The 27,079-nt window shown below is 41.4% G+C and overlaps 1 protein-coding gene across 1 annotated transcript in view; it reads left to right on the top strand.

Annotated features, from left to right (window-relative positions):
* LOC131218802 (endoribonuclease Dicer homolog 3a) overlaps window positions 1-20,887 on the top strand; it is a 66,174-nt gene extending 45,287 nt beyond the window's left edge. The window contains exons 20-25 of the mRNA XM_058213620.1: window positions 1,833-2,309; window positions 2,782-3,063; window positions 17,412-17,738; window positions 18,554-18,809; window positions 19,884-19,995; window positions 20,402-20,887. Coding sequence (XP_058069603.1) covers window positions 1,833-2,309; window positions 2,782-3,063; window positions 17,412-17,738; window positions 18,554-18,809; window positions 19,884-19,995; window positions 20,402-20,600 — 1,653 coding nt within the window. The 3' untranslated portion in view covers window positions 20,601-20,887. The remainder of the gene's footprint in view (window positions 1-1,832; window positions 2,310-2,781; window positions 3,064-17,411; window positions 17,739-18,553; window positions 18,810-19,883; window positions 19,996-20,401) is intronic.
* Window positions 20,888-27,079: the final 6,192 nt, after the last annotated feature.

The raw sequence follows: 27,079 nt of genomic DNA, 5'->3' as shown, positions 1-27,079 counted from the left end.
GACCTCAACCACTGGCTTAGCCTGGCGAAGTAACAGCGAGAGATTGGCGAGATCTTCGGATTCTACATCTGGGTTATACCTACGACATGGTGGGGCCCAAATTATATCATCTTCAACTATTGAAAAGCAGTGTGCAACCGGAATATCTTCTGAAGGAGAGGATCTAGCCAACCTTGGAAAAGCTTCCTGCCACGGTCTATCACCCAACCAAATGTCCTTCCAAAAGCGAATCCTTTCGCCATTTCCAATGAGAATGCTACCCCACCAAGAATTTGTCTTTTAGCTGAGCTACCGATATCCATAGAGCTGAAGAATTTGACATGTGCATTTAAATGGATAAATAATGTTGAGTAGGTAATTAAGATGGCTCAGCCATGTGCTACAAAACCTAGAGATGGCCCATTAAGTTGCGAACTTTGATTAGGGTTGAAGGGTCTGAAGAGAGGATGAGAGGAAGCCTTAAAAGGACTTGGATTGAAGTGGTATGAGCAGATACGAAATCTTGTTCACTTGGCCGTGATAGGATCTTAGATAAGAATGAGTGGTAAAACCAGGTTTTGCAAAGCCATATAGATGGTTTGGCTATGATTATGGTGAAATAGTTAGATTAACTCATTTAGTTAGTTCATTTAGACAACTGTCATACTGTTCTGAATTGATACGTAAAACGGTGGAAAGTACAAATTGCAGAAAATAATTATGTTAGTCCTGATGACCATGATAAGAATTGTTTCTTGTCACACGGGAGATTCCAAAGCAGGAATTAGAGTGGAAGCTAGATTTGGAGCAGGAATAGCATTAAAGGTTGAATGTTTAGACTCGGTGGAACTTGATTGACTTTTGGAAGACTTCATAAATTGATTTTGATGTAGTTTATTCATCGACTCCTTCAAGTGACCCTTGATGAATCAAAGAAGTGATTGAAACAGTCTAGGGTTTTTTTTTCCCTTTCCTTTTATTCCTTTGAAGTGTTTAGGTTTTTAAGGGGAGGTTTACATCTTTGCAATCACATATATAGTTCAAGCTTTTAGACACTTGGTATCTCACATATTACAAAACACTGAATGGAACAAAATTGTTCTGCGTAGCTCTCAACCTTGGATGACATCACTGAAGGATTACACTTTTGGTTATCCACTTATCTTAACTGCATTAACTTCACCAACTTCAGCACAATCTGAAGTTTTTAAAGTAATAACCATATCATTTTACTTTTCCAAATCCTCCATGCTATGGAGAAGAAAGACAATTGAAAATAGATCACAAGTCACTTGTTACCCCCAGAATTTTTCCCAGCAGCAAAAGTAATTCATTTGTTTGTTGCTAGAGGTTCTGATATGTATCAATTTTAGTTGGCTGAGATGTGCTCCTATACCAATATTCAGACCTTACCTGAAATTGAGTTCCCTGCAAGTAATCGTTAGATTGATTAGCGAGATGGACAAAGGAATTGATGCGGAGTAATCTTCTGTTGAAGCCTGCTAAGAGACTAATATCTTTGGCCAAATATTTGGACTTACTCTTCTGGTCAAGTCTTGTTATCCGACTCTTGCCATTTAACAGCAACAGCATTTAGGGCCAAACATCCTGCATACACTTCCAGTGGACCGGGCTGATCCTTGTCCAATTAAAGCTTTTAAAAGTGACCTGAGTGAGAAAATACTATAATGGAAGGAGGTCACTTGGGAATTCCTTCCCCCCCAATTTTTTTTTTTTTTTGTTTCCATCAAAATTTTCAATTTTTTTTTGTGCAATTTACTTGAATGGATGCTGCAGTTTTATGGATTATATGGTTGTATGAATCATTCATGCATTGTGTTGCTTATTTACAGGGCTATATAAGGGACAGTGCATTTGATCCCCGTCGTTGGGTGGCTCCTGGTCAACGTTCGATACGTCCTGTTCCTTGTCGTTGTGGAGTTGGGACTTCTGAAGTGCCTACTGAAAGCAAATACGTAACTGAAGATACTTCAGTTGTAGTTGGAAAGGCTTGTGATCGTGGACACAGGTGGATGTGCTCCAAAACTATTTCTGATTGCGTCGAGTCACTGATAGGAGCTTATTTTGTTGCTGGTGGCTTGCGTGCTGCCCTTGTGTTGATGAAATGGCTGGGTATAGGTGCTGAAATAGATCTGGCATTGGTTGAAGAAGCTACAAGGACTGCAGCTCTGTGGTGTCATGTTCCTAAAGTTGATGAGATTGAAACACTTGAATCAAAACTCAGCTACAAGTTTTCAGTCAAGGGTCTTTTATTGGAAGCTATAACACATGCATCTCAGCAAGTATTAGGAGCTGGCTACTGTTATCAGGTGCCAAGGAAATGAAGTCAATTGGTTTTGATAAAGGATTCTGTTTTTACCATTCACTAGATTCTGCTCCCAACTTTTTGTAGTTTATGAATGTCATGCAAGACAGCTAGAGTTTACTAGGGAGTGTTGCCCCTTCTGCCCCATGTTGTGGTGATCCAGACTGCTGGTCTGCTACATTAAGAAAATCCCGCTGATTAGAGATCCATGTTGTCCATTTGTGCATATTGAAATCTGCAGACCTTCATTTCCAACTCAACTATACATGTGTGGATCTCGGATCATTGAGATTTTTGTCATGTGGGCCATCTTTTGTGAAATCTCTAGATCAAGGGCCTAGGTCACCACATGTTGGTAGAACTGTAGAAGGGACAAGCAGCTAAATGGCTTGCCTCCCAGTTATTTTTCGTCACGTAATATACATGCAAAAGCTCCACTTGTTCTGGCTTATAAGCTTTTCTTTGGATTTTCTCAGCGACTTGAATTTCTGGGTGACTCCGTGTTAGACCTACTTATTACAAGATACCTCTTTCAAACCCATGAAGACATTGATCCAGGGGAGCTGACTGATTTACGTTCAGCTTCTGTGAACAACGAAAATTTTGCCCAAGTAGCAGTGCGGCATAACTTTCAGCAGCATCTGCAGCATGATTCTGGATTTTTATTAGGACAAATAAACGAGTACGTGAAGGGTCTGGCGGAAGCGAATGGGAGTAAGAACTTGAGCTTATCACTTGGAGGATCTAAAGGACCAAAGGTAAGTCCTTTTTCCTGTTGGTTCTTTGTGCTTACACTGTGCTGCTGCCCATTATTGTCATTGCTTTTCTCGTGAAAATGATCTCAATATTCCCTCTTGCTTCTCCTTTCCATGTCGGTGCTTGGGATGTTGAGCTGTTTATAATATTCTCAAAGACAAGCTAAGGAGATTAATAAAAAAATGAGTTGAGGGTTTCTTTGTGGCACATATGCCAACCAGTGATTTAAATATCAATACTATCGGTCAATATATCAGCTGATGCTATTGATATTGCATGTGGCTGATGTGTAATACAAGGGGAGTTATTAAATACCTTTGTATCGCACAAAATATCGCATGCAAAAACCCTTCATAAAATCCTCCCCCCACCCCCCGCCCCCCATATCATTAATAAATGTGAGTTTTTATTTTTATTTTTATTTTATTATTTTATTTTATTATTTTATTTTATTTTTTATTATTTTTTAAAGATGGCAAAAAACCCCACAAAAATCCATTCTCCAAATTTTTATTTATTTATTTATGAACTCATTTTTGGTCCAATTACATCACTTCTGTTAGACAACACATATTTTAGGTTTGTATACAAGGAAACTTGTTGTGCACACTTGTTTTTTGTGATTTTTTGAGTTCTAAATGTGTAATCATGCTTATTTCAACATAACCGAAAGTTCTATTAATTTTTTTAAAAAATCATTTCCCAATTGTTTCCCTCAAACAATGATAGTTTCCCGATACACGTGATATTTTCCATGTGATACCAATATGTTTCTGTATCCCAAGGGTGCAATACATGCATCGATGCCAATGTTTAAATAACTGGTGCCAACACATTGTGTGTGATATCTGGACCATTCTTAGATTGGCCCACCATGAACAGCCTAGCTCAAACCTCAGGCTGTACATACATCAAGTGACCTCACATGTATGAGAAAAATGGAAATGAAAGGACTAATAATCTATATCCAATGCATGTTTGGTGTAGCTTTCTTGATTAGTGGACCAGATTGAGGCTAGCTCATGTTCTTCTTGGGCCTCATCCGATGAATGGCTTTGATCTCGCACGTGTGCCACGAATAAAACCCCGAATCCTCTGTGTGAATGTCCTTTGAATTTCTCTAAGCACCCGAGGACTAGTTTTTTAGTAAAATACTAAATAGAGGTTATTGGTTTGTGAAATTTCCATATAATTCATATTCTATTTGTGCTTGTTCAAGATATAAAGGTACCTTTTGGATATGTCGTTATGGGGCATAAAATGTATTAGGTATTGAATTAGTTTTAACATAATGAATTATTTAAAAAAGTTTGATTGGTGCGTGCATAATTTATAATTATAGTAGATTATGATACCCGCAACTAATTAAACGGAGAATCTCTACTACATATAACGAGAGGAGAAGACATGGTCATGGGTGCAAAAATCTTTACAAAATTAGGTTTATGAATTGCTAAAACTATTCATTATTTAAGGATATGTGAAGGGTTTTAAACTAAATATGAGGGCATTTAAGTAATTTGGAGGTCAATCCCACACGTTTTCCCAAAGATACCAATTTTTTTAAGATGGAGAAACCACTGATACTCTGGTAGAGGGTGACGATTGATTCACCTAAACAAGGGAATTGTACACCTAGCATATAAGCAACTCAAATTAAACCATTCAAATTGGTATCCATAAATGGACGGTAAACCAAAACACTAATTTGATTACCAAAATAGCTGATTGGTGGACATTTGATGGATTGTTCAAATGAGAAATATTTGGTCTGAAATTACCAAACATCGTTCACTAATCAGAGGTTAGGATTCTCAAACGATATGATATTTGGATGACGACCCATTTTTAGAGGTTGTCTATTTTGGACTGTTAAAATTGAGTAGCATATGCCACCTGAAGAAGTTTTAAATGCATGTGTATCAAGTGTCATACCATGCATGTCATCTCTCATCAAACTCCCCTTTTACTACCACTTCTCCCCTCCCATACCTTGCAAGCTGCTTCCTCACTATTTATGTTGCATGTGCTAGATCTACTTTAGATATGAAAGTTATTCGAAATTATTTCTTGAGGGGAAGCTATTTTGAATTATAATTACAATTTTGTACACTGGATGCCTTTCCCGCATTCTACTTCTTTCCCTCTCTTTTTCCAAAACAAGGCACACTTCATAGACTCCCTAGTCCCTATAATTGTTGACACTTGAGAGGCACAGGCAATGAGATGTCGGCCCCCCATGATGGATGGTCCAAATGCACCTTAATTATAGCCAATGTGGATCATATATATTTTTCCGTTGGGATGGTTTGGATTGTTAGGTTGAAGTGATTCTTTTTTTTTTTGAAAGGCAAGAAGATATCATTAAAAACAGAAGGGAAAAACAAAAAAAGAGAAAACGCAAACAAAAGAGGGGCTGCTGAGGAGGCAGACCGCCATTACACCCCTAAAAATAAAAAATCCTGGCTTAAAAGATCCTTGACATTAGAGGACCACTCAATCATAAGACGCTTGACCCTAGAAGCTACAGTCCCGGTCGGCGAGGAGTAATTCCTGAAACATCTGTTATTCCTTTCTCCCCAAACTGACCAGCAGATAGCAAGAATTGACATCCTCCAAATGACTGTCTTCACCTTTCCTAGATGAACACCGTGCCACGCTTGAAGGAATTGAGTAACTTCACCTGGGAAACACCAAGAAAGATTAAAGCTGTTCATGATGTCAGCCCAAATGGCTTGGGCGAAGCGACAGTGCAACAGCAGATGATCGATAGTCTCTTCGGATTGCATGCAGCATAAGCAAATATTGGGGATGATCATCCCTCTCTTCCTCAGATTGTCTACCGTTAATATTTTCTTTTTCCCTACTAGCCATCCAAAGGTGACGATTTTGGGAGGAGCAGCATAATTCCACAGGAAAGAAAGATTTGGCTTAGGATCAGCCTGTTGAAAGTGAATCTGGTTGTAAAGGGATCGAACAGAGAAGAGGGAAGATTTGTCTAGTTTCTAGAAAATGTTATCATCTGATGAAAGCGAGGGGGCTGCAGAGTAGAGAGTTTGAAGGAGATCAGTAAACTCTGGGATCTCCCAATCCTGAAGCGCTCTTCTGCACGTAACATTCCAGACGATTTGCCCACCAACTTGAGAATAGTGATTAGCGACGAAAGATTTTTTGGAAGAGGCAATGTGGTAGGAGGTAGGGAATCCGATTTTAAGCGGGTGATCTCCGATCCATATGTCTTCCCAAAAATGAATTTTGGTACCGTTGCCAAGCACAAAACCAACATTAGGAAGAACTTTCCGTTCCATTTTCATGATTCCCTGCCAGATATAAGAAACTTTATGTGAAGGCAAGTGAAGGCAAATGTTTAACCCACCAGCCCCCAGTGGATGTGCCGTACTTTCCTTTGATTATGGAGCTCCATAGACTGTCTTGATCTGCTGCTATACGCCAAATCAATTTTCCAAGAAGAGCTTGATTCATAACTTTCAAATCTTTAACTCCCGCTCCCCCATCCGCCAACTGAAGGCAAACCTCTGACCATTTTAAAAGGTTAAACTTTTTCCGAACTTCCTTACCTTGCCATAAGAAATCCCGTCTCGCTTTATCAATTGCTTCTCTAACTGGGGTCGGACAAATGAGGAGAGACATGAAGTAAATCGGAAGATTAGAGAGGGCAGATTTTATCAGCGTTAGACAGCCGCCTAAGGAGAGGTATCGACTCTTCCATCTAGACAGGTACGATTGGACTCTAAAAATCACTTTGTCCCAAATGGATATTGGGGGATGACCAGGACAAAGCGGTAAGCCGACAAAATAAGACGGCAATGAATCCACTGCACAACCGAATAATTGAGCGAAACTTTCGACTTCCGATCTTTCCATGTTTATCCCGAAAATTTTGGATTTAGCCAAATTCACCTTTAAACCGGAAATAGCTTGGAAGCAACGGATAGAAGTTGGAAGATTGGCCACCTGCTCGACCGAGGCTTCAAAAAAAATTAGAGAATCATCAGCATACTGTATGTGCGTGATAGGCCTTGGCATCCCTTAGATTTGAATCCCTTGAAGAATGGCCTCATCTTGTCGTCTTTGAAGCATTTTGGACAAAGCCTCGTCTACCATGAGAAATAAGAAGGGAGAGAGAGGATCTCCCTGTCTCAAACCTCTAGAACTTTTGAAGAATCCTTTTGGGGAGCCGTTTAATAGTATGGAAAAGTAGGCTGATCCGGTGCACTGACGTATCCACCCTCTCCATTTCTCTCCAAATCCCATCCGCTGTAGCATATATTGTAAGAAGTCCCAGTCCACATGATCATAGGCTTTTTCGATGTCCAGATTACAAATAATATGATTCCGACCCGATTTGATGCTCGCATCCAGAACTTCGTTCGCACAGAGGGCTGCATCTACGATCTGCCTGCCTGCAATAAACGCACTCTGGTTTTCTGAAATAAGCTGCCCCATTACCTTTGACAGACGTGAAGCCAGAACCTTGGCCAGGATCTTGTAAGGCCCCCCTAGTAAGCTAATGGGCCTGAAATCTTTAGGAGCAGCTGCACTCGTCATTTTAGGAATCAAGGCTATAAAGGAAGCTCCTAAGCTGACTGAGATTCTGCTTCTGTTGTGAAAATCGTTGAACCATTCCAAAATATCAGACTTGATGACCTCCCAAAAGTGAGAAAAGAAAGAGATCGGGAAGCCATCCGGGCCCGGGGCTTTGTCCGCCCCTAAGGAATCGACAGCCTGTTTAATTTCTTCAACAGAAAAAGGAGCCTCCAAAGATACCGATTCCTCCGCTGAGATAGCATTAAATTGGATACCATTGAGCTTAGGCCTGCACCATTCTTCTCCCTTGAGAAGGGACCTAAAATAGGCAATCATTTCCTTTGCAATTTCATCTTTGTCTTCTTTTCGAATTCCGTTCACCAAAATACTGAAAATTCTGTTATTTGAAGCATGCATATTAGCCATTGAATGGAAGAATCGAGTGTTCCTGTCGCCTTCCTTCAACCACTTCAGACGAGCCTTTTGTTTCCACGAGATTTCTTTTTGAAGGGGACTATTAGAAATGCCTTGAATCAGCTGAATTCTTCTGGCCTGTAACTCAGGAGCAAGAGGGCAATTTTCCGCCTGGGCATCGAGGACCGACAATTCTGCTATTAGCCTGTCTGTAACCTGATCCTGATTCCGAGATTCTCTAATATGCCATTGTTTTATCTCTTTCTTTAGCAACTTTAATTTAGATGACAATCTGAAGTTTGCTGAGCCGTTGACTTGGAAATTTGTCCACCAATCAACAACCATTTCGGAGAAACCCTTTGTTTTCAACCACGATAGATCAAAACAGAAGGGCTTTGGCCCCCAATTTTGCTCCTCCACAGTAAGTAATATGGGGCAATGGTCTGACGTAGTTCTGGGGAGAATAGATTGAGAATTAAGAGGAAATTGATGTATCCAATCTGAAGAGATTAAAAACCTGTCCAATCTACTCATCGAAGGAATCTCTCCCGTTAGACCAGGTGAATCGTGCCCCCAGGAGAGGAAGATCCACCAGTTCCTCTTCTTCAATCCAAGAAGAGAAGATTTTCATGGCTGGGGAAACTATTCTGCCGTGTGATTTTTCATTGACATTTCTGATGATGTTGAAATCCTCTGCAATACAGCAGGCTCCTAAGAATTTCTGCCTCGAGTTTGAAAGTTCTTTCCAGAAAGACGCCCTGTCCCCTTCCTAATTAGGCCCATAGATTGAGGAGAAAAGGCAGACAAAACCTGAAGAAATATGTTGAAGAACAACTGAAACCGAGAAATTACCGCTCCAACTGTTAAGGGCTTGCCAACATGACGACTTCCTAGCTATAAGGATACCACCAGCATTGCCGAGAGAATTTTTTGCCGCCCATTTCACATCTACCTACCTCCAAAGAGTTCCCATCAAACTATCCTCCCACTTGCTACACTTGGTTTCCTGAAAACAGAGAATCTCAGGTTTGTATCTGGAGCAGGAATCCCTAATAATTCTTCTTTTTTGTTTAGACCCCACCCCCCTCACATTCCATGAAATCAACTTCATTTAGAAACAGAACTTCCCCAAACGCCCTGGTTGGAGGTCCTTTTTGAAGGAGTATCTGTGAATCTTTGGCCTGATAGAAGTCTTTGCAATTCCCTGTTTGAGCGGGGAGTTGATTTGAAACCTCTGGGAGATTTGTGTGTTGCGAGGGGTCTTCCGCTGGCCTCGACACATTGGAATAGAGCTATAAAATCCTCCGGACGATCTCCAAAGGAGAGCCCAAGAGATCTGCCCACACAACCCAAAGCGTCTCTGATCCATTTCTTACTGTGAATCTCGTCTACTAGGTGTATATTTCCCGGGTCTGATATCTGTTGAGGGTTAATTCCGTCTGAAACCTGTTCCACTCCCGCACAAGATCGCAGAGGTTCAGCTTCTATGATCTCTAGATCTGGGTGCTCTTGGAATAAGTCGAGAAGACCATGGTCTGACCAGTTACAGGGTGAAGAAGGAGGAGAGGATCTGACCGAAATCTAAGAAGGCGGGTTGTCGGAGCAGTACGATCCTTGTTCTAGTTCAGGGTAATCGAATCTATATGTCGACTTCGTCGGAGAAGATCGGGAAGTGGAAGGGGAACGTTGGGAGTGATCGTTGAAAGGGATGATGGCATCTGTGGGGACTGGACGAATTAGTAAAAGGCTTTCTTGTGCAAGCGGGTATGAAATGGTGGGGAGATTAAGGTTTAACAACTTCGGGTGTAATAAAGTAGACCCAGAGAAGTGAGGACCTGACACTGAAATACTCGTTATCGGTGTAGCTGTATCGGATTCGGCTCCGATACCTGAATGAAGGAGAGAATTATCCGCAGACCCCGCTAACCGTGAAACGGGTTCGGGTCCATTACCCGAATCCGGGTGCACAATATCCGCACTGTTGCTCGAATGAGGCTTAACATTTAACGCTAAATCGCCACGCGCTGCAACAACTGAATGAGCACTGCGAGATGGATGGTGTAGATTAATTCCCGAAGTCGAGGCAGCTACTCTCTCTGAACAAGTAGCTGAGGTACCGCCACCTGTCGCGAGATCAGGGATTTCGACTATCCCGCGATTGTTGTTCTGACGAGAAACACTGTCCCGGGCGGCTGGCAATAACTCTTCCTGACAGAGCCCTATTGCTAGCTCTGGTGGTCTGTGGGAGCATGGCAACTGTGCATCTCCGTTCTCAGCTCCGGCCTGTATAGACCTATCTGAATCACAAGGAAGATCTCTGGTACGCCATGGATCACCCCGTGTCGGGATGGGGATCCTCTAACCTCTTGTTGGACCGGGGGTAAGATCTCCCGGTTTTTGACGATCACACCTGGGGGGACGGAAGAGATTCTACCCCGCCATAGATCTCCCCACCGCGGTTGAAGTGATTCTTGAGATGCACAAACTATAAAAAAATGGGGCCCACATGGCGGATGGTATAGTTTGATGACTGCACCTTTCTGAATATGGTCAATTTGATTCATAGGATGGTTGGAAGCATGGCATTGAAAAGTAGTTATATAACGGCCGTAACAACCATTACGTAATGGTACCATTGGGGACTGAAACATGATACAAGGCTGTAACCGCCATTTAGAAAAGAAGAAAAAGAAAAAGAAAAAGAGGCTTGTAGTGGCCTTGTAACGGCCATATGCTATAACAGGTTGATACATATTCTTCCTTTGCAAAAATTTTTGACCATTATGAGGCCATAACGGTTGTTATGGCCCCATATCATGATGGGTCAACGGCCATTAAGTTAGTTGTTATGGTCACTGTTACTGTCACTGGATACCTTAGAATAGTACTGTCAAACTGATTGTTGAAGTTAGGGTTGATGAATGTTGGATTGAGGCCAATTGAAAGTCTAGATCAATGATTAGTCCTTTCATGCAATACAGAGAGAGAGAGAGAGAGAGAGAGAGAGAGAGAGAGAGAGAGAGAGAGAGAGAGAGAGAGAGAGAGAGAGAGAGAGAGAGAGAGGGAGAGAGGGAGGACCATGCAATTTGCTTCCATTGATAAGATGGTTATGATCCAATCAATTGATTCTTCATAGGCATAGACAATCAAAGGTGTGCCCCACATGATGGAATGGATTGATGAGAAGACCATTTTTAGTATAATCAATCTGGACTGTTTACTTTCTTGTCCACTAATATGATGGTTCATATTGTTGAATCAAGTAACGACACACACACACACACACACACACACGTAGGGTTTTGCTAACCTCTCCACCTTCATAGGGATGTTAGAAGTGTCGCCAAAGCTTTTGACTAACACATGGGACTCCCAATCATCAATCGCGACCGTTCATTCAGTAGTACCAATGGGAGCAAGCCATGGTACAAGAATCAAGCAGATCAGTTGATCCCAACACTATGGACGAGGCCAATTTGTTACCACTGTCAGTTTTTTATGAGCCATAGATCACATAGAGTCATCAAACCAAAGTGCTACTTCGGAATCATAAGCAATAAAAAATGGGATGTTTATGATGGATGGTTTAAGATGATGATTGGACCTATTTTGTTTATCTGCTTAACCTTGTTTGTCCATTTTCCATGCTATTGATTGGGTGCTTAGGATCATCTGATTGGTGTGATTTTTGAACCATGTCTTATCCATAGTTATATTACAGAATAGATGGTTCAAATCAACAATGGGGGCTCCATGTGTCAGTCAAAAGCTTGGGGATGTTGCTAATGTCCTCCTGAAGGTGGGGACATATTAGCAAAACCCAAATGTAATATTTCATAAAAAAACTCTCAACTTTAACTGGTTGGATGCACAACCACTTTGGTAACTGGTGATTAATTAATGTTATTACTGGTAATAAATGTGGTAATAAATGAAGGTAAGGAAAAAGAGTGGGCGGTTCAGGTAGGCCCCACCACGGTGTTTATGTGAAATCTCCCCCATCCACTAGGTGTGTCACCCCATTTAGGCCCAAGGCCCAAAAATCTGCCCCATCTGTGATTCATGTGGACCACATGATTGGAAAGAGTGTACAGGGCAACTCTCACCCTCCGCCCTCCAAATTGTACCCGGTTGTGTGGCCCACTTGAATCTTAGATGGGCCTGAATTTTGGGCCTCGACCTATATTTTAGTGTTGCATCTAATGGTTGGAGTGGATTTCAAGGGGGAGGAATTAGCTGGGGCACTTTCTTCTGAGGGAGCAATTTGCAAGGGATTTGGTGCCATTAATTCGAGACAAGAAGTGGATGAAAGATGCTCTGGGCTAGGTGGGAAGGTTGGTGGGAGTCACTTATGGGGATAAGGAGGAGGATGTGAAAGCTTTACTTCAAGTTCATAGCAGTGAGGGGCAGTCAAAATCTTCAGGTCTAGGTGGTTGAATCCAGGAAATCTCCTAAAGGTTAGAGAAAGTTCTGCAATCTGGAATCATCTACCAATTATGATTCTGATAGCAGGGTTTATGATTTGAAGAGGGGAAAATGGGCTAAGCTAGTTGCCCAATGAAGATTCTCTCATGGGATGTCAGGAGTTTGGGTTGTAGGGACAACCTGCTGCATTCGATATATTTGTCAGAAGGTGAAGGTTTGTCTGATCACCCTTCAGGAAATGAAGTTGCAGTCATTTGATGGTAAAATGTTGGATTCAATTTGGGAGGTGAAATTGAAGGACAAGGTGGCACTAGATGCAATCAGTTCAGTGGGTGGGATTTGTTGTTGCTTGGAATAAGCGTATTTGGAGCAAATAAGATTCTTGGCCATTTAAAAAAAAAAAATAAATCCAGTTTCTGTCATTCTTAAGGAAATCATGTTGGGTTTCTGATGGATGTGCACGTCTGTTTATGGGTCATGTAAGCTGCCTGTAGACCTTTGTTGTGGGATGAACTTGGTTCAATCCAAATGAAGTGGTTGACTCCATGGTGTATGGGTGGTGATTTTAATGTCACCAGATTTTCTTACGAGAGGTCAAATCATAGCAATATTACTAGCAGCATGAGATGCTTCTTAGAATGGGTTTAGCCAAATGATATAGTGGATCTTCTGATGGAGGGTGCTTCATTCACGTGGACGAATGGTTAGGATAATCCATCTCAGCCGGATAAGTTCTTGGTTACTTTGGATTTGGTTGAAAAGTTTCCCTTCGCAAAGTAGTTCATTCAGGTTGCCTAGACCGGTCTCAGACCACAAACCGATCCTATTGGAATTTGAGGGAGAGAATTGACGCTTGAGACCGTTACGGTTCGAGCTGTCTTGGTTAGAGGTGGAGGGCTTCTAAAAGCTAGTTCAAGACTGATGGGTCTTCCTTCCAGGTGGAAAGATTTGCTCGCTTCAAGCTAAGCCTAAAAGCTTAGATTATTGAAAGGAAAACTTAATTTTTCGAATGAGGTCTTTAGGAGTCGGGGGACAGACCGATTTAATCCTTAGAGAAATCTAGGAGTTAGATATTAAGGAGGAAGGGGGTATGATTTTAGAAGAAGAGAAAGCGAGAAGATTGGAGTTGGCTCTAGACTATGCGAAACTTCAAAGAAGAGGAGATAAGGTGGGAACAAAGACGCCGAATGGTTTGACTAAAAGGAGACAAGAACACCGAATTCTTTCACAGTATCTTTAGTGTGAGAGTAAGAAGCTATAAGATGGACAACTATTGTGGTTAACAACAATCGGGTGGAAGATAAAAAGCAAATCTGTAGCTGTATCGTCCAATTCTATGAGGGTTTGCTTACTAGTGAAGGGTGGCATCAACCTCTCGTATATAATCCAGAGTTCAAAAGCTTATCAAATCCTCAAGCTACCTTTCTTAAGGGGTTGATTCTGGAAGAGGAAGTGAAAGTGGTAGTGGACTTTCTTAATAGGGACAAGGCCCCAAAGCCAGATGATTTTCCAATGGCCCTCCTTCAATGTTCTGGAATGAAGTTAAGAATAATATCTTTAGCTTTGTTTTGGAGTTCTTTGAGAGGGGGGGTGTCTGTTGAGGGAGTTGGAGGCTTCTTTTATTGCTATTTATTCCCAAAGTCAAAAGAGCATAAAACTTGAAAGACTTTAGGTCGAGAACCCTCTTTTTTATTATTATTTGGGGTTCTTATTCTTGAATGCATTATTTCAGAAAATCAAGGTGCATATGTGGTTGGGAGACAAATATTAGACAGTGCGTTGCTAGCACATGAATGCATTGATTCTAAGTATAGGGATGGTGGGGCGGGGGTGTTTTATAAGCTAGATATTGAGAAGGCTTATGATCATGTAGAATTGGGGTTTCTTGGTTATCTGTTGGAAAGAATTGATTACTATCGGAAGTGGAGAAGTTGGATTCGGGAATGTGTGAGTTCAACTTCTTTCTCGATTTTAGTCAATAGTTCTCCTAAAGGTTTCTTTAGGGCCTCTAGTGGGTTACGTCAGGGGGACCCCATCTCCCTGTTTTTGTTTGTGGCGGTGGCTGAGGTTCTCAGCAAGATAGTTCTAAAAGGTCAAGAAGTGGGTCTTAATCGGGGGTTTAAAGTCGTTATGGATGTGATGGTTTGCTATATAGGAAATAAGACTCTGGAGGGATGTGGTGTCTAGCAAGTATGGCACCTATCCGGGGGATGGCGGATAAAAGATTTGTTACAGTATAGAGCTTCTAGCTTGCGGAGGGTTATTTTCTCGATATCTCCCAAGTTTAAGGAAGGGTTGTTTTTTGTTGTGGGAGATGGAAGTCGTATCCGCTTCTGGGAAGATTTATGGCTATGTGACTGTGGCCTTAAGGACGCATTTCCTAGTTTAGCCATTCTAGCACTGGAGAGGAATAATACATTTGCTTGTTGTTATTTCTAGGGCTGAAAGTCGGGTGGGTCGGGTCGGGTCGGGTTGGTGCTCAACCCTAGCCCAACCCAAGGTTCCTATACCTCGACCCTAACCCAACCCAACCTAACCTCGGGTTGAGAAATCTCAACCGAAGGCCAAACCAAGCAGGCTGGGTCGGGTTGTCGCCTTGTCGGGTGGATACATGCTAATATTTTCATTATTACATTAGTCTCTTATATTTCACTACACGTCTTATTTTTTGTACCTATGATTTTATAAATTATATATGTAATTATTTATCATAAAGAACTTTATTTTTCTACATAAACAACCTAAAATATAGGACAATCTATTTGGGAGAGAGAAATCTAGTGTATCTTGTTAGCTTGAGTCATCCAAAATAATGTGGACTAATGAGACCCGACTTCAATGGAATTTCTTGTGCCTTCAACACAGACAATCCACACTTGATTACATATTGATCGGGTTCGGGTTGGGTCGGGCAACCTGAGACCTTAACCCAAGCCCAACCCAAGTTTTATCGGGTTGGTGTTTGTATAACCCAAGCCCAAAACCAAACCCGATACATCCTGCCCGAGCCCAACCCAATGTCGAGTCAGTCACGGGTCGGTCCCGCCCAACTTTCAGCTGTAGTTATTCCAGATTCGGTGAGGTGGAGTGGGTGCCTCCTTGTTGGAGTGGTCTTTGTGACAAGCAAGTTCTTGAGTTTGTTAGCCGCCTTTTGAAAAGTCTAAAGCTTGTCAGTCCCAGAGAGTTGGGGGAAGATTCTCGGTGGTGAGGCGGGCGCATAGTTCGGGGACGTTTTCGGTCTGGTCCTTTCACAAATTGCGTACTCTCCTCTTCGGCCAATTGTCATTGCTATTGAAATATGGGGCTCCCCCTAAGGTGGCTGCCTTTGTGTGGTTAGTGGGGAGAAAGAGAGTGCTCACAATGGGTAATCTTATCAAGAGATCCTTGGTGCTCACTAATATATGTATCATGTGCATGAGGGATGCCGAGTTGGTGGATCATATATTCTTTCATTGCCTCTTTGTGAGGAAGATTTGGGAGTGCATTATTTTGAATCTCAATATCTATTGGTTGATGCTGGAGTTTTGGGCTACATGGCATGGAGGAGGTGTGGGCATAGATGGGAAGGTGGTGTGATGGTAGGTGGCTATGGCAGTTTTATGGGCTATATAGGGCGAGAGGAATAGTCATTGTTTTGAGAACATATCTGGGTCTACAGGCTTGATGGTTCGGAAGATTTCTTCTTAGGTGATTGAATGGGCCTCTGGGTTTAAGGATTTGGACACGGGTCCTTATTGCCCTTTTGGGTTTGTTGTGTTTTTTGCTTTGTATTCTTTTCGGCTTTCGTTTTCAGGGGGCTTATCAATAGAAGTTGTCACCTTTCAAAAAAAAAAAAAAAACCATGCTGTCTTGGTAAATGATAGACAATGGTACTTAACCTATGGAGAACTGAAATGGTACATGTGGCATACATTAAACGATTGTCTTTCTTATGCGTGTTTACCAAACAAGCTCATTGATAATCAATTTTATGTAAGCAATTCTCAAGAAACAATTCCAGATAATTGTTTATTGAGAATTAATTTTTCCCTTGCTAGATGCAACCAAACAGGCCCTTAATTTTGTCCAAACAGGGCCAAAGTATTGGAGTTAAATGGGCATTTGAAGTGTTTAAAGAGGACTGTAGTTTGCTGCCATGTATCTGCATCACAGAACACAAGTGCTGCGCATGTGTCAACATGTTTCAACAGGTGGGCCCCTGTATGGGTGTTACCTAGCCTAAAAGTTTGGCTGGTCGACCAATCAGATGGTCCAGGCACATGTTTACTATCGACTGTTGGCTATATCCTTTTCCTAATTGTTTGCTTGCACACGTGGCTGGCCTCATGAGTGGAACCACCTGTTGAACAATCTGGAACTTGAATGTTTGCTGTGTTGGGATGTGTGCCGGTTATATTTAGTTGTGCGGCTACAGATAGCATTCCTAGTATTAGTAAGAAACAGGATCTGTAAATCCCAATTCATGGAAGTGTTATCGACATCTTCTACACATCTTACATTGATAATCCTTTTATTTCCTAGGAAGCTCAAATGCCATAAATAGCATTCCTGGTATTAGTAAGAAGCAGGATATGTAAATCTGAATGCATGGAAGTGTTATCAACATTTTCTGCACATCGTACATTGATAATCCTAGGAAGCTCAAATGCCATAATATGTAAAGCACCACCTATCTCCTGCCATGCCATTTTCCTATTATTGTAAATATATTTAAGAAACCTCATTATATCAGTATTTCCAAGAAAAGATGGCCTACGCCAGGCATTTAATAATTTACGTATTGCATTTCCAAAATTTTATATGAACAAAAAATTGAGGTTATAAATTATCAATAATGGAACAATGGTTGTTCCTGATATTTTTCATAGATTTTTTGAGTATTAATTATTGGATTTTTATTTTTTTATTTATTTTTACTGCATTTGAAAATAGGTTGTCTAATAAATGATTCTTTCTTGTGCAGGTTCTTGGAGACATTGTAGAAAGTATTGCTGGAGCAATACTAATAGATACTGGGCTTGATCTTGAGAAAGTCTGGGAAATATTTGAACCACTACTTTCTCCTATTGTAACACCTGACAAGCTTGAATTGCCCCCGCTGCGTGAATTAATTGAGTTATGCAGTCATCTTGGGTATTTTATTAACACAAAACTTACTAGTCAAGAAGAAATGGTAGTTGCTGAACTTGGGGTTCAGCTGAAGGATGTCCTATTGGTGAGAGAGGGACGCGAAAGATCCAAAAAAAATGCAAAGGGACAGGCCGCTCTCAGTTTATTAAAAGACTTGGAGGTTTGTTGATTTGCCTCACAGAGTCCACATACTTTTGTTACCTTAGTTTACTTGTAGGGTTAAGATGCTTTCATTAGAGTTCTTTGTTGATTTGCCTCACAGAGTCCACATACTTTTGTTACCTTAGTTTACTTGTAGGGTTAAGATGCTTTCATTAGAGTTCTTTGCTTCATTATTTCGATGAAGCATATTAGAAGTTAATATCAGGTATTGTTTGGCTTGAAACCACTCACACCCTTTACATGCTCACATATGTGGAAATCTGGCACCTATGTTGAACATTTAGGACATGCATCAGGTGGTCCCCTCCATGTAACTTGATCTGGCCTAAGATCAAGCCATTCAGCATATTAGGTCCGCAGCACGTGTATTGAAGTGGATCATTTACCATTTTCTTTAAACTGTCCATTGTTTTTCTACATATGGCCTGCATCATTGAGTTGACTAGCATAATTCTGGGTTGCATCTTCTTTGCAGTGGGGCTCACCTGCTGCATGTCCCTGATGTCCGACATGTGCAGCTTGGTGCATGTTGCTGCATTTAGTGGTGCATGTGGGCTTAGCAAAGCTCCTTGAAAATTTTTGAACATTTCATTCCATGAAGCTTCAAAACAACATCTAAAAACTGCCTTGAAAGTTCACAACCATAGTTTTTTCCTCTTTCTTTCTTTTCTTTTCTTTTCTTCTTTTTTATTTCTTTTTATTTTTTTTAATTTTTATTTCAAATTAAGGGTTGTGCATCGTAGAATCTAGTTTGCTGAGGTTGATTTAGCTGTCTCGTTGGTTTACAATACACTGAGCGGTATAATGTAACAGGAAAGAGGGCTTTCACATGCTCGATATGTATCAAAACGGAAGCATGATGAAGCCAAATTGGTTGGTGAATGTTCTCGTGATGTGGATGCCAATATCTCCATGCTGCCAGAACAAGGATTAATGGGATCAAGCTCATCTAAAAAGCAAAAGATGTCTAAAAGTGTATCTCCTGTTGAACCATCTGTAAATACGTCCTCTTCTGATCACGGGAATGGTTATTCCATGAAAGCGTGCGATGCGAATCTCAATGCACCAGGTATGCATTACTTGCATTTGTTTGAGGTTTTCTTTTTTTAATTGGAAGCCCTTGAATCAAGTATTTATAAATGATTTTTGTAGGTCAGTATTTCATGTCGAGGCATTTATATGACAATTGGTCAAGAGAAATGCCTTGTTTGTTTGTTATTTATTTATTTATGGCTAGATATAGAAATGGTATGAACCCACCATTTGGCAACCTATCTGTTGCTTTTGGCATCCCTATCATGGGATGGGCCATGCACTATTATATTGTCATCCCCATCATGGGATGGGCCATGCACTATTATGTTGTATCTTCCCTAGACGAGAGACAACTACAACCAATGATTCACATTTAATTAGGGGCAAATCGGAGCGTAAGGATCATCTAACGGGGGAGATTTTGGGTATCTCCTGTCCACCATGACCACACCATATGAACGATGTGGGTCCCACAGTTACAGTTGCTGTGCCGAATGGAGCTTGATCGAGTATCTGATGTTCTATGATCTGTCTCCCAATTTTATGTGTATGCTGTGATTTTCCTAAATCCAAAAAAGATGGGATGCTATTTTTGCTATAGCATGGAAAATGCATTAAACTACCGTTCAAAAAGCAACCAAAATGCTCATCAACTGAAAAATCTAGCCTGCAGATCAAAGGCATTCACAACCTTTTCTTTTACATGTTTGTCTTTCAAAACTGTATCCTCAATGGAGGTTAAGTTTCCTTCTTAAATTTAGTATGACATACAAATTCTCCTTGCTTCTAGTGCCAATGTCGTATCTTTACAGCCTTTTCTTTTACTCATGCATGCACAGATTCATTGACGTTAACTGCCTGGATTTGGATGCTTCGTGCTTTTTTTTTTTTCTTTCTTTTCCTATAGTTATTTCTCTTAAGGTTTTACTTGGACAAGTTCCTGTGAATTTTTTTCATGGCCCACAGCACCACATCAGCTTTCCTTGTTTTGCTGTTCTTTGGCTGCTGCAAAACAGCAACACAAAGTCAATGTGGAGCTTAGGCCAAGCATCCTTGCTGGAAAAAAAAAAAGCGAGATCAGTAAAAACATACTGGTTGGTTTTTGCAGTGACTTTGTCGGTTAACATGGAAAAAGGAGGCCCAAGAACAACCCTATACCAGCTCTGCAAACGGCTGCAATGGCCCATGCCAAAGTTCAACTCTACAGAACAGAAGCACAGGTCAGTATCACCTAGGTTCTTCATGAATGAAATGGGAAACAATTCAATGGTGGATAATAAATACGAAGAAGAGAAATGCCAAAGCTATCTGTGAGTAGGATTAATATCCTAGTCACGGGTGCACATGCCAGCCTGATGTGTATGAAATGTGGTCCGTTCATTGGGGGGGCCTTGTCAACAGGTGCACTCTCAGGTGGGCTGCACTTTGAATGTAGGCTGCCGATCAACTTTCTTCAACTGTCCCATTTTCCATTCATGCGTGGCTCATCTGACGAGACCTGCTCTTTGGGACAGGGGACATACACATTAGTTTGCCTGATGAATAGCCGGTGCACGAATAGCCGTAGCTGGGCTCATAGGACAATTGATCTCACTTTTTTCTTAAATATTCGGCTTCTTTCTACAGAGAAGGGATTGAAGCAAGCAATGGGAGAAAGGGTTTCAGCACTTTTGTATCTAAGATAATCTTGCATATCCCTAATGCTGTCGTTATTGAACTGATGGGAGACCCTCGGGTCGATAAGAAGAGTTCACAAGATTCTGCAGCACTCATCATGCTATATGAACTTGAGAAGCAGGGAAGATGTAAAATCATCTGCTTATGAGAGGTGGAAACTATCTATCATTCTTTCAGGGCCTTCTTGTCTTACACCAAATATTTATTGACCAGTACAGGCTCAAGCCATGTAATAGGTAGAGTTCTTTTCTTCTTCTTCTTCTTCTTTTTATTTTATTTTATTTTAATTTTTATGGGTGTTACACCCTCTTTAATTATGCTAGGTTTCAGCTTTTATTTCCATGTGAGATGTAAGCACAGATAACTGGTTTTGATACTGTATGTGTAGCTTTTGCTATGATGTATATATGTGCAGCTTCAAGGGCCTTTTGATCATGCGGCCATGATTGTGTTTTCCAGTGTTTTTGCTTCTGTGAGTAGATTAAATGGCTGTGTAGCTAGTTTGCTAACCTCACGCGGAGCCCTGTCCATACCACATGCAAGAGATAGAGCTTCCCATCAGTGATGAAAGGAATGTATGGTTAAATCAGTTTTTTCAAGCTATCCATTTGTTTTGTAGGGTGTGACCCTGATGAAGGGGACTGATTTTTAGGCTGTAAGGGTCCAGAGAATGTGTCTCACCTGATGGAAAGATTGGATGTATCACGGCATGTGTATGGACGGGCAGGGATCCATGCACGTGTGAACATAGCAAATCACATAAATTGGGCGGTGTTTGGAACTGCCGCAAATTAACATTTGCCAAAATCTGTTGGAGTTGCATTTCATGCTGAACTCATTGGGCCTTTGGGGCATTTTGGGAGATGGAACTGAATTGGTTAGTTTTTGTTTTTTTCAGACCTCCTGCTATCTGCTTTAAAATTACGATTCTGAAAGTTGAATCAGGGGCAGAGAAAAGCTGGATAGCTGTAGAGGAGGTTTGCTACATTATATCCCAACGTATTGCTATATGATTTGTTGGACTTCAGTCTCTAGATCTTGGGTCATATTTTAATGATCAAAACCATTTATACCATGAAATTCACCTTGGATAAGACCAAAAAATAACCTCTTCAATTCGACTATTTTAACCCATTTATCATTCTACTCCTTTTCCTTTGTATATGGATGTCATGAATAAATCCCCATCCACAGTGGAGCCTGGTTTAGGTCAATGAAAGGAACTGGATCCAGTGTCTAAAGTCGTGATGTGATGTATTCTGGCTACCCCAGCTGTGCAGTCCCACGATGAAAATGGGCCATTCGCACAGTTAGTTTAGATCGTCTGTTTTTGGGCCCATTGTACGAACGACCCATCCTCTAATCAATAGACTCGAGAATTTATAGCCAACCCCACCGGAACATGAGTACGGGGCTCGTGTATGTTGCATGCCATGCTATCCATTTGTTGGTTTGTTTCGATAATGGGTGATGGACATTACAAAAAGGTATTGTAATAATGGGGGATGTAGATTACAGAAGTGTAGTGCCAAGGATCTAGCAACAGCTAAATCCAGGCCTGGTCTTCGTTCCACGCCCAATGATGAATGGACCAGTTAGTATGGTCCAATCACATTATTTAAAAAAAAAGAAAAAAAGAAAAAAAAGAAAAGAATGGACAGTTTAAAGACCAATTCTCGGTGGTTCCCATTCACTATATACTTGTAGTTTAAAGAAAATTGATGGATTTAGGTAATGTTTTTTTTTTTTTTTTTCAAAGAAACTATTTCAAGCCTTTGATCATTTAGTTGTTTTCCTTGCCAAAAAACCCCCATAGGGCTTGGGCTGGGGCCTTTCCAGACTGATTGGGGTCAGGGCTCAGGGCAGTAGGGCCGAGCAGCCATTGCCACACTTCTGTAATCTACATCCCCCATTATTACAATACCTTTTTGTAATTTCCATCACCCATTATCAAAACAAACCAACAAATGGATAGCATGGCATCCAACATACACGAGCCCCGTACTCATGTTCCGGTGGGGTTGGCTATAAATTCTCGAGTCTATTGATTAGAGGATGGGTCGTTCGTACAATGGGCCCAAAAACAGACGATCTAAACTAACTGTGTGAATGGCCCAACCCAACGTATATGTTCTGAGGTCCTTGGACTGGATGGACAGGACTGTCCGGTCCAAGATTTTGTACTCACCAGACGAGTGGTTTCCATCTCACCGTTGGGCCACTGATGCAGGACTGGGCCAGAGGACTATAGTCGCTAGGCTATTAATCGAGTTCAAAACGATAACCATGGAATATACTCGGGTTTATTTGTGACATGTGGGGCCATGTGTAGTTAATCTAGACCACTGGTTTGTTGGACCATGAACCAAAAGTCTCTTAGACGGAGGGATCATATTTTACCAATCATGGGACTCTTTCAGTTGAATGTGGACCGTTTCTTTATTTATCTTCGTAACTGTCGTTTTGGTAGGCCCCAAGCTGAATATGGTCAGGATCATCCCATTAATATTTTTGGGCACGGTCCATTGATGGCGGATTGTGAATTTCCTACATTTAGACCCCATGATATATGTGTCTTATCCACGCAGTCCATCCATTTTGCCAGCTAATATTCGGGTATGAGCCCTCAAAAATGAAGCAGATCAAAGCTCAAGTGGACCACACCACATATTACGGTGGGGACTGAAAGTCTGAACGCTTACTATTGAAAACTTCTTGGGCCCAGAGAAGTTTTGGATCAAAGTTGATATTTGTGTTTTCACTTCATTCAGGTCTGTGTCACCTTATGAACAAGTCAGATGAGAAACAAACATCTCTGTGGGCCTTGGGAAGGTTTCAATGGTGGACATCATTCTACCCATGTTTCCTGTGGTGTGGTCCACTTGAGCTTTGGATCTGCCTCATTTTTAGGCTCATGCCCTAAAATGGGCTGGCAAAATGGATGGACAGCGTGGATAAAACACATACATAAAGAATGATTCGAGCCTAAGTACTTGTTTAAATATATATTGAAAAATAATACTGATTATCCACTTACATTACTTTATCACCGTAGAATTTAGAAAAATAAACGGGTCCTCAAAGAGCTTGGATCTTTTGCAATTCGGGTCCACTTAAACAGTACCGAGCGAGCATCCACGTCTACGGCCCGATAAGTGGGTTACCAATTCGTTGTGTAGTCCGCCGGACTACAACACAAGACCCCTATCTGAAAAAAACGCAAGGGCTCAAAATACCCATTTATCCATCTATCTGCAAGAGGAGTCAGAGAGAGAGGGAGAGAGGAGAATGTCGATATCTTCGTTATCAGTTTCGAGGGTTTTTCCCACAATTGCAAATGACAAAAATACCCCTCAAGGGAAGAGTGGCAGTAAGACGATGGTGGTGGAATGCTCATCAAGGCCTCAGAAAAAGGCAACATCACACCACATGAAGACTCGTCCTAAGAAAAGCCAGCCATGGGACATCAACCGCAAACCAACGGTGTATGCTCCTCTCCCGCCTCTCCCTCCTGATTGGACACTCTTTGACCGTTCTGATCCCGCCCTAAACATCTCTTCTTCTGCTGATGATGTTGTTGTCGAAGCTGAGGAAGAAGAAGCTTCTCTCTCTCCTGCGTAGGTTTTTTTTTTTTTGGATATTAGGGTTTGCTGTTGTGTTGGATTTTGGTGGGGAAGCGTGTGGCTTTTGTGGTAATTTTTATGAATTCTGATGGTAATATGATATTTGGTTTTATGATGCTCGATTTGATTTTCTCCTCTTGTTAGTCGATTTTTTTTTTTTTTTTTTAATTGTACCCACCTCACCTCATTTACATGACAATGTACAGGGCTCCCCTCTATTTGGGATTATTACAGATAAGTCTCATTAAACTCTCTTACAGGGGGGAGGTAGCTGCAATAATCCAAAATTTGGGAGGTGTATACTGTATACAATTGCTAACCGAGGGAGGTAGATACAAATAATTCAAAATAGTGGGTAGGTGCGTATGATTGCAGTAAGGGGACGGTAACTGCAATAATCCAAAACAGTGGGGTCGATGACTACAATTGTTGTATAAGTGAGTGTGGATACCTGTAATAATCCTAAACATTGGGAAGTTAAATGTAATTGTTATGTAATTGATGTGAACTACCTGCAATTAACTTCCTGTGGGAGATTGGCCGTCGTTTATTGAGTGAAAATGGTGCCTATCAGACGGTTAGGATTGTCCAATCACCATTGTTTTTGTGGTGTGACCTACGTTCTAGGTGGACAATAGATCATTGGTTTTGGTTGTCGCAATGATGGCATAGTCTAGTAGGTTCATCAATCTGGACCGTTGAGTAGATGGGCCATGGCCTTTGAACATTAGGTGTTACCTTTACCGTGTGGGGCCCACTTCGATGATTTTTTTGCATATCCACGCCTTCCATATGTTTTCACATATTATTTTAGTGAGTGATCCCAAAACTTAAGCAGATCCAAATCTCAGGTAGGCCACACAAGTGGAAACAGCGGTATATGACCATTAAAATCTTTTTGTGGCCCACAAAAGTTTTGAATCAAGATTGTCTTTATGCATACCCTTCATCCAGGTCTGGTTGACCTTATCAACGGGTTGGATGGAAAGGAAACAATACGTGAACATTACTGTGGGCCCTAGGAAGTTTTTAGTAGTGGGCATTCAATCACCACTGTTTTCTGTGGTGTGGTCCACTTGAGACTTGAATCTAGTTAATTTTTGGGGACAAGTCTTAAACTGGGTTGGAGAAACGGATGGACGGAGTGGATATATAAAACATCATTCAGGTGGGCCCCTCGGTAAGGGTAACTGCCACTGAGGTGTTACCCACCTAATCCGCTCCCCAAATTTACAGGCCACCGATCTGAGAGCTATGATGGCCTGATCGTGTAATTTTCATGAGTGACAGTGATTGCACGGTCGGATTGATGAGCACGTGTACTGATTGTGGCCTTACCGTAGCAAGAAACCATGGTTATGCCGATTTGTTGGCTTATCAAAGTGGACCCATCTCCTGCTATTTCCACACGTGCCAATGGGCGGTCAGGGCATTGGGTAGAGCTCTAAAAAGAAAATGCTGCTATAGGAAGCTGATCAACGGTTCAAAGTCAATCACACATGTGCCCCACCTGATTAATTGGATAATCTATCTTTTAGGGTCACTCGCATTTAAATTTCTACAGACGGCTGTACACTAACATTCCATACAACGGTCATATCATCCCTACCATGCAAGCAGCAATGAAGATCATGTGTCACAAAACTAAGCTGGCAATCCCATTATATGGGCCACACATTTAGACTAAATGGAAAACTGGCGGTTTGATTCATTTTAAATGTGGGCCACACATTTGATAATTGAACCGAATTGGTATTTGTAATGGCCACCTGAAAGGTGGACTCATGATGGACGAATTGGATCTTACACACGTGCCATGCCAGCATATGGGATGGTGTGTAGATGGTATACTTCAATTTGTTTGGACGAGCAAGATTGGAAGAGAAATGGCCAGATACAGCGCCTATGTTGAGATCTTTCACTTGCAGCCATTTCTATGAGCCCCACCATGATGTATATAATTTATCCACGCCATCCATCCATTCTGTGAGCTCATTTTAGGGCATGAGCCAAAAAATGAGGCTGATCCAAATCTTGGGTGGACCACACCACAAGAAACAGTGGGGATTGAATGCTTCCCTTCATCTAGGTCCATGTGACCTTACCAATAGGTTGGATGGCAAATAAACATTACAGTCGGGCCTGGGAAGTTTGTAATAATAGACTGTTAATCAACACTACTGTTTTCCTGTTGTGTGGTCCACCTAAGATATGGAGCTTTTGGGTCATTGTCCATTCTTCTCAATGGTGTGGCTCACCTGATGATTGGGTCGGCCTGTGCATCTACATCTGACCATTGGATCTACCCATTGATGAGTTTGATGGAACACATATCAGGTGGGCCCCACACAGCTCAGACTGCATGTGATCATTTCTCGTTTTAATTCGTAGAGGCAACGTTAGTTGATTCGACAAGCGTGTGAAGCCTGCCCATCTGGATGCGGGTGTGTGAGAGGACTTAGCTTTTGCTTGGATCTTCAAATGGGCCTAAGTGACTCAACCTTGTCCATCTGATGGGTTTTAGTCTCCTCAAAGCTTTGACGAGGTCCGGCCTCGCAGGCTTTTCAATACAATGTTGTTACTATCTTTCACTAAAGGTTTGTCTAAAGATCAACATGTACTTCCATCATGCAAGATGTCCATGATTCAATCTCATAAAAGCTTTAGTGGGAGTATTAGATGGACATTCAATCCCCACTGTTTGTGAATCGTTTATCCAAAACTTCTATGGCCATCTAATACTCTCGGGTCAATTTCTATGGCCATCTAATACTTTCATAAAAGCTTTAGTGGCCGTATTAGATGGACATTCAATCCCCACTAAAGCTTCCATCAGTCTCGATCGATCGATCTCTCGGGTCGATCGATTGACATAATTTAAAAAATACCTTTAACTCTCTAGACACTTTCGGGCGCGTTCAATTGCTCGAACATGCTGGGTCGATTGAATGAGGATTACTTGATCGGTGTCGATTGATGGCATGCACAATTTTACGTAATCGCG

This window comes from Magnolia sinica, chromosome 11 (assembly GCF_029962835.1).
Source record: "Magnolia sinica isolate HGM2019 chromosome 11, MsV1, whole genome shotgun sequence".
Classification (NCBI taxonomy): Eukaryota; Viridiplantae; Streptophyta; class Magnoliopsida; order Magnoliales; family Magnoliaceae; genus Magnolia; species Magnolia sinica.
This window is presented reverse-complemented; position numbering and strand designations above follow the sequence as displayed.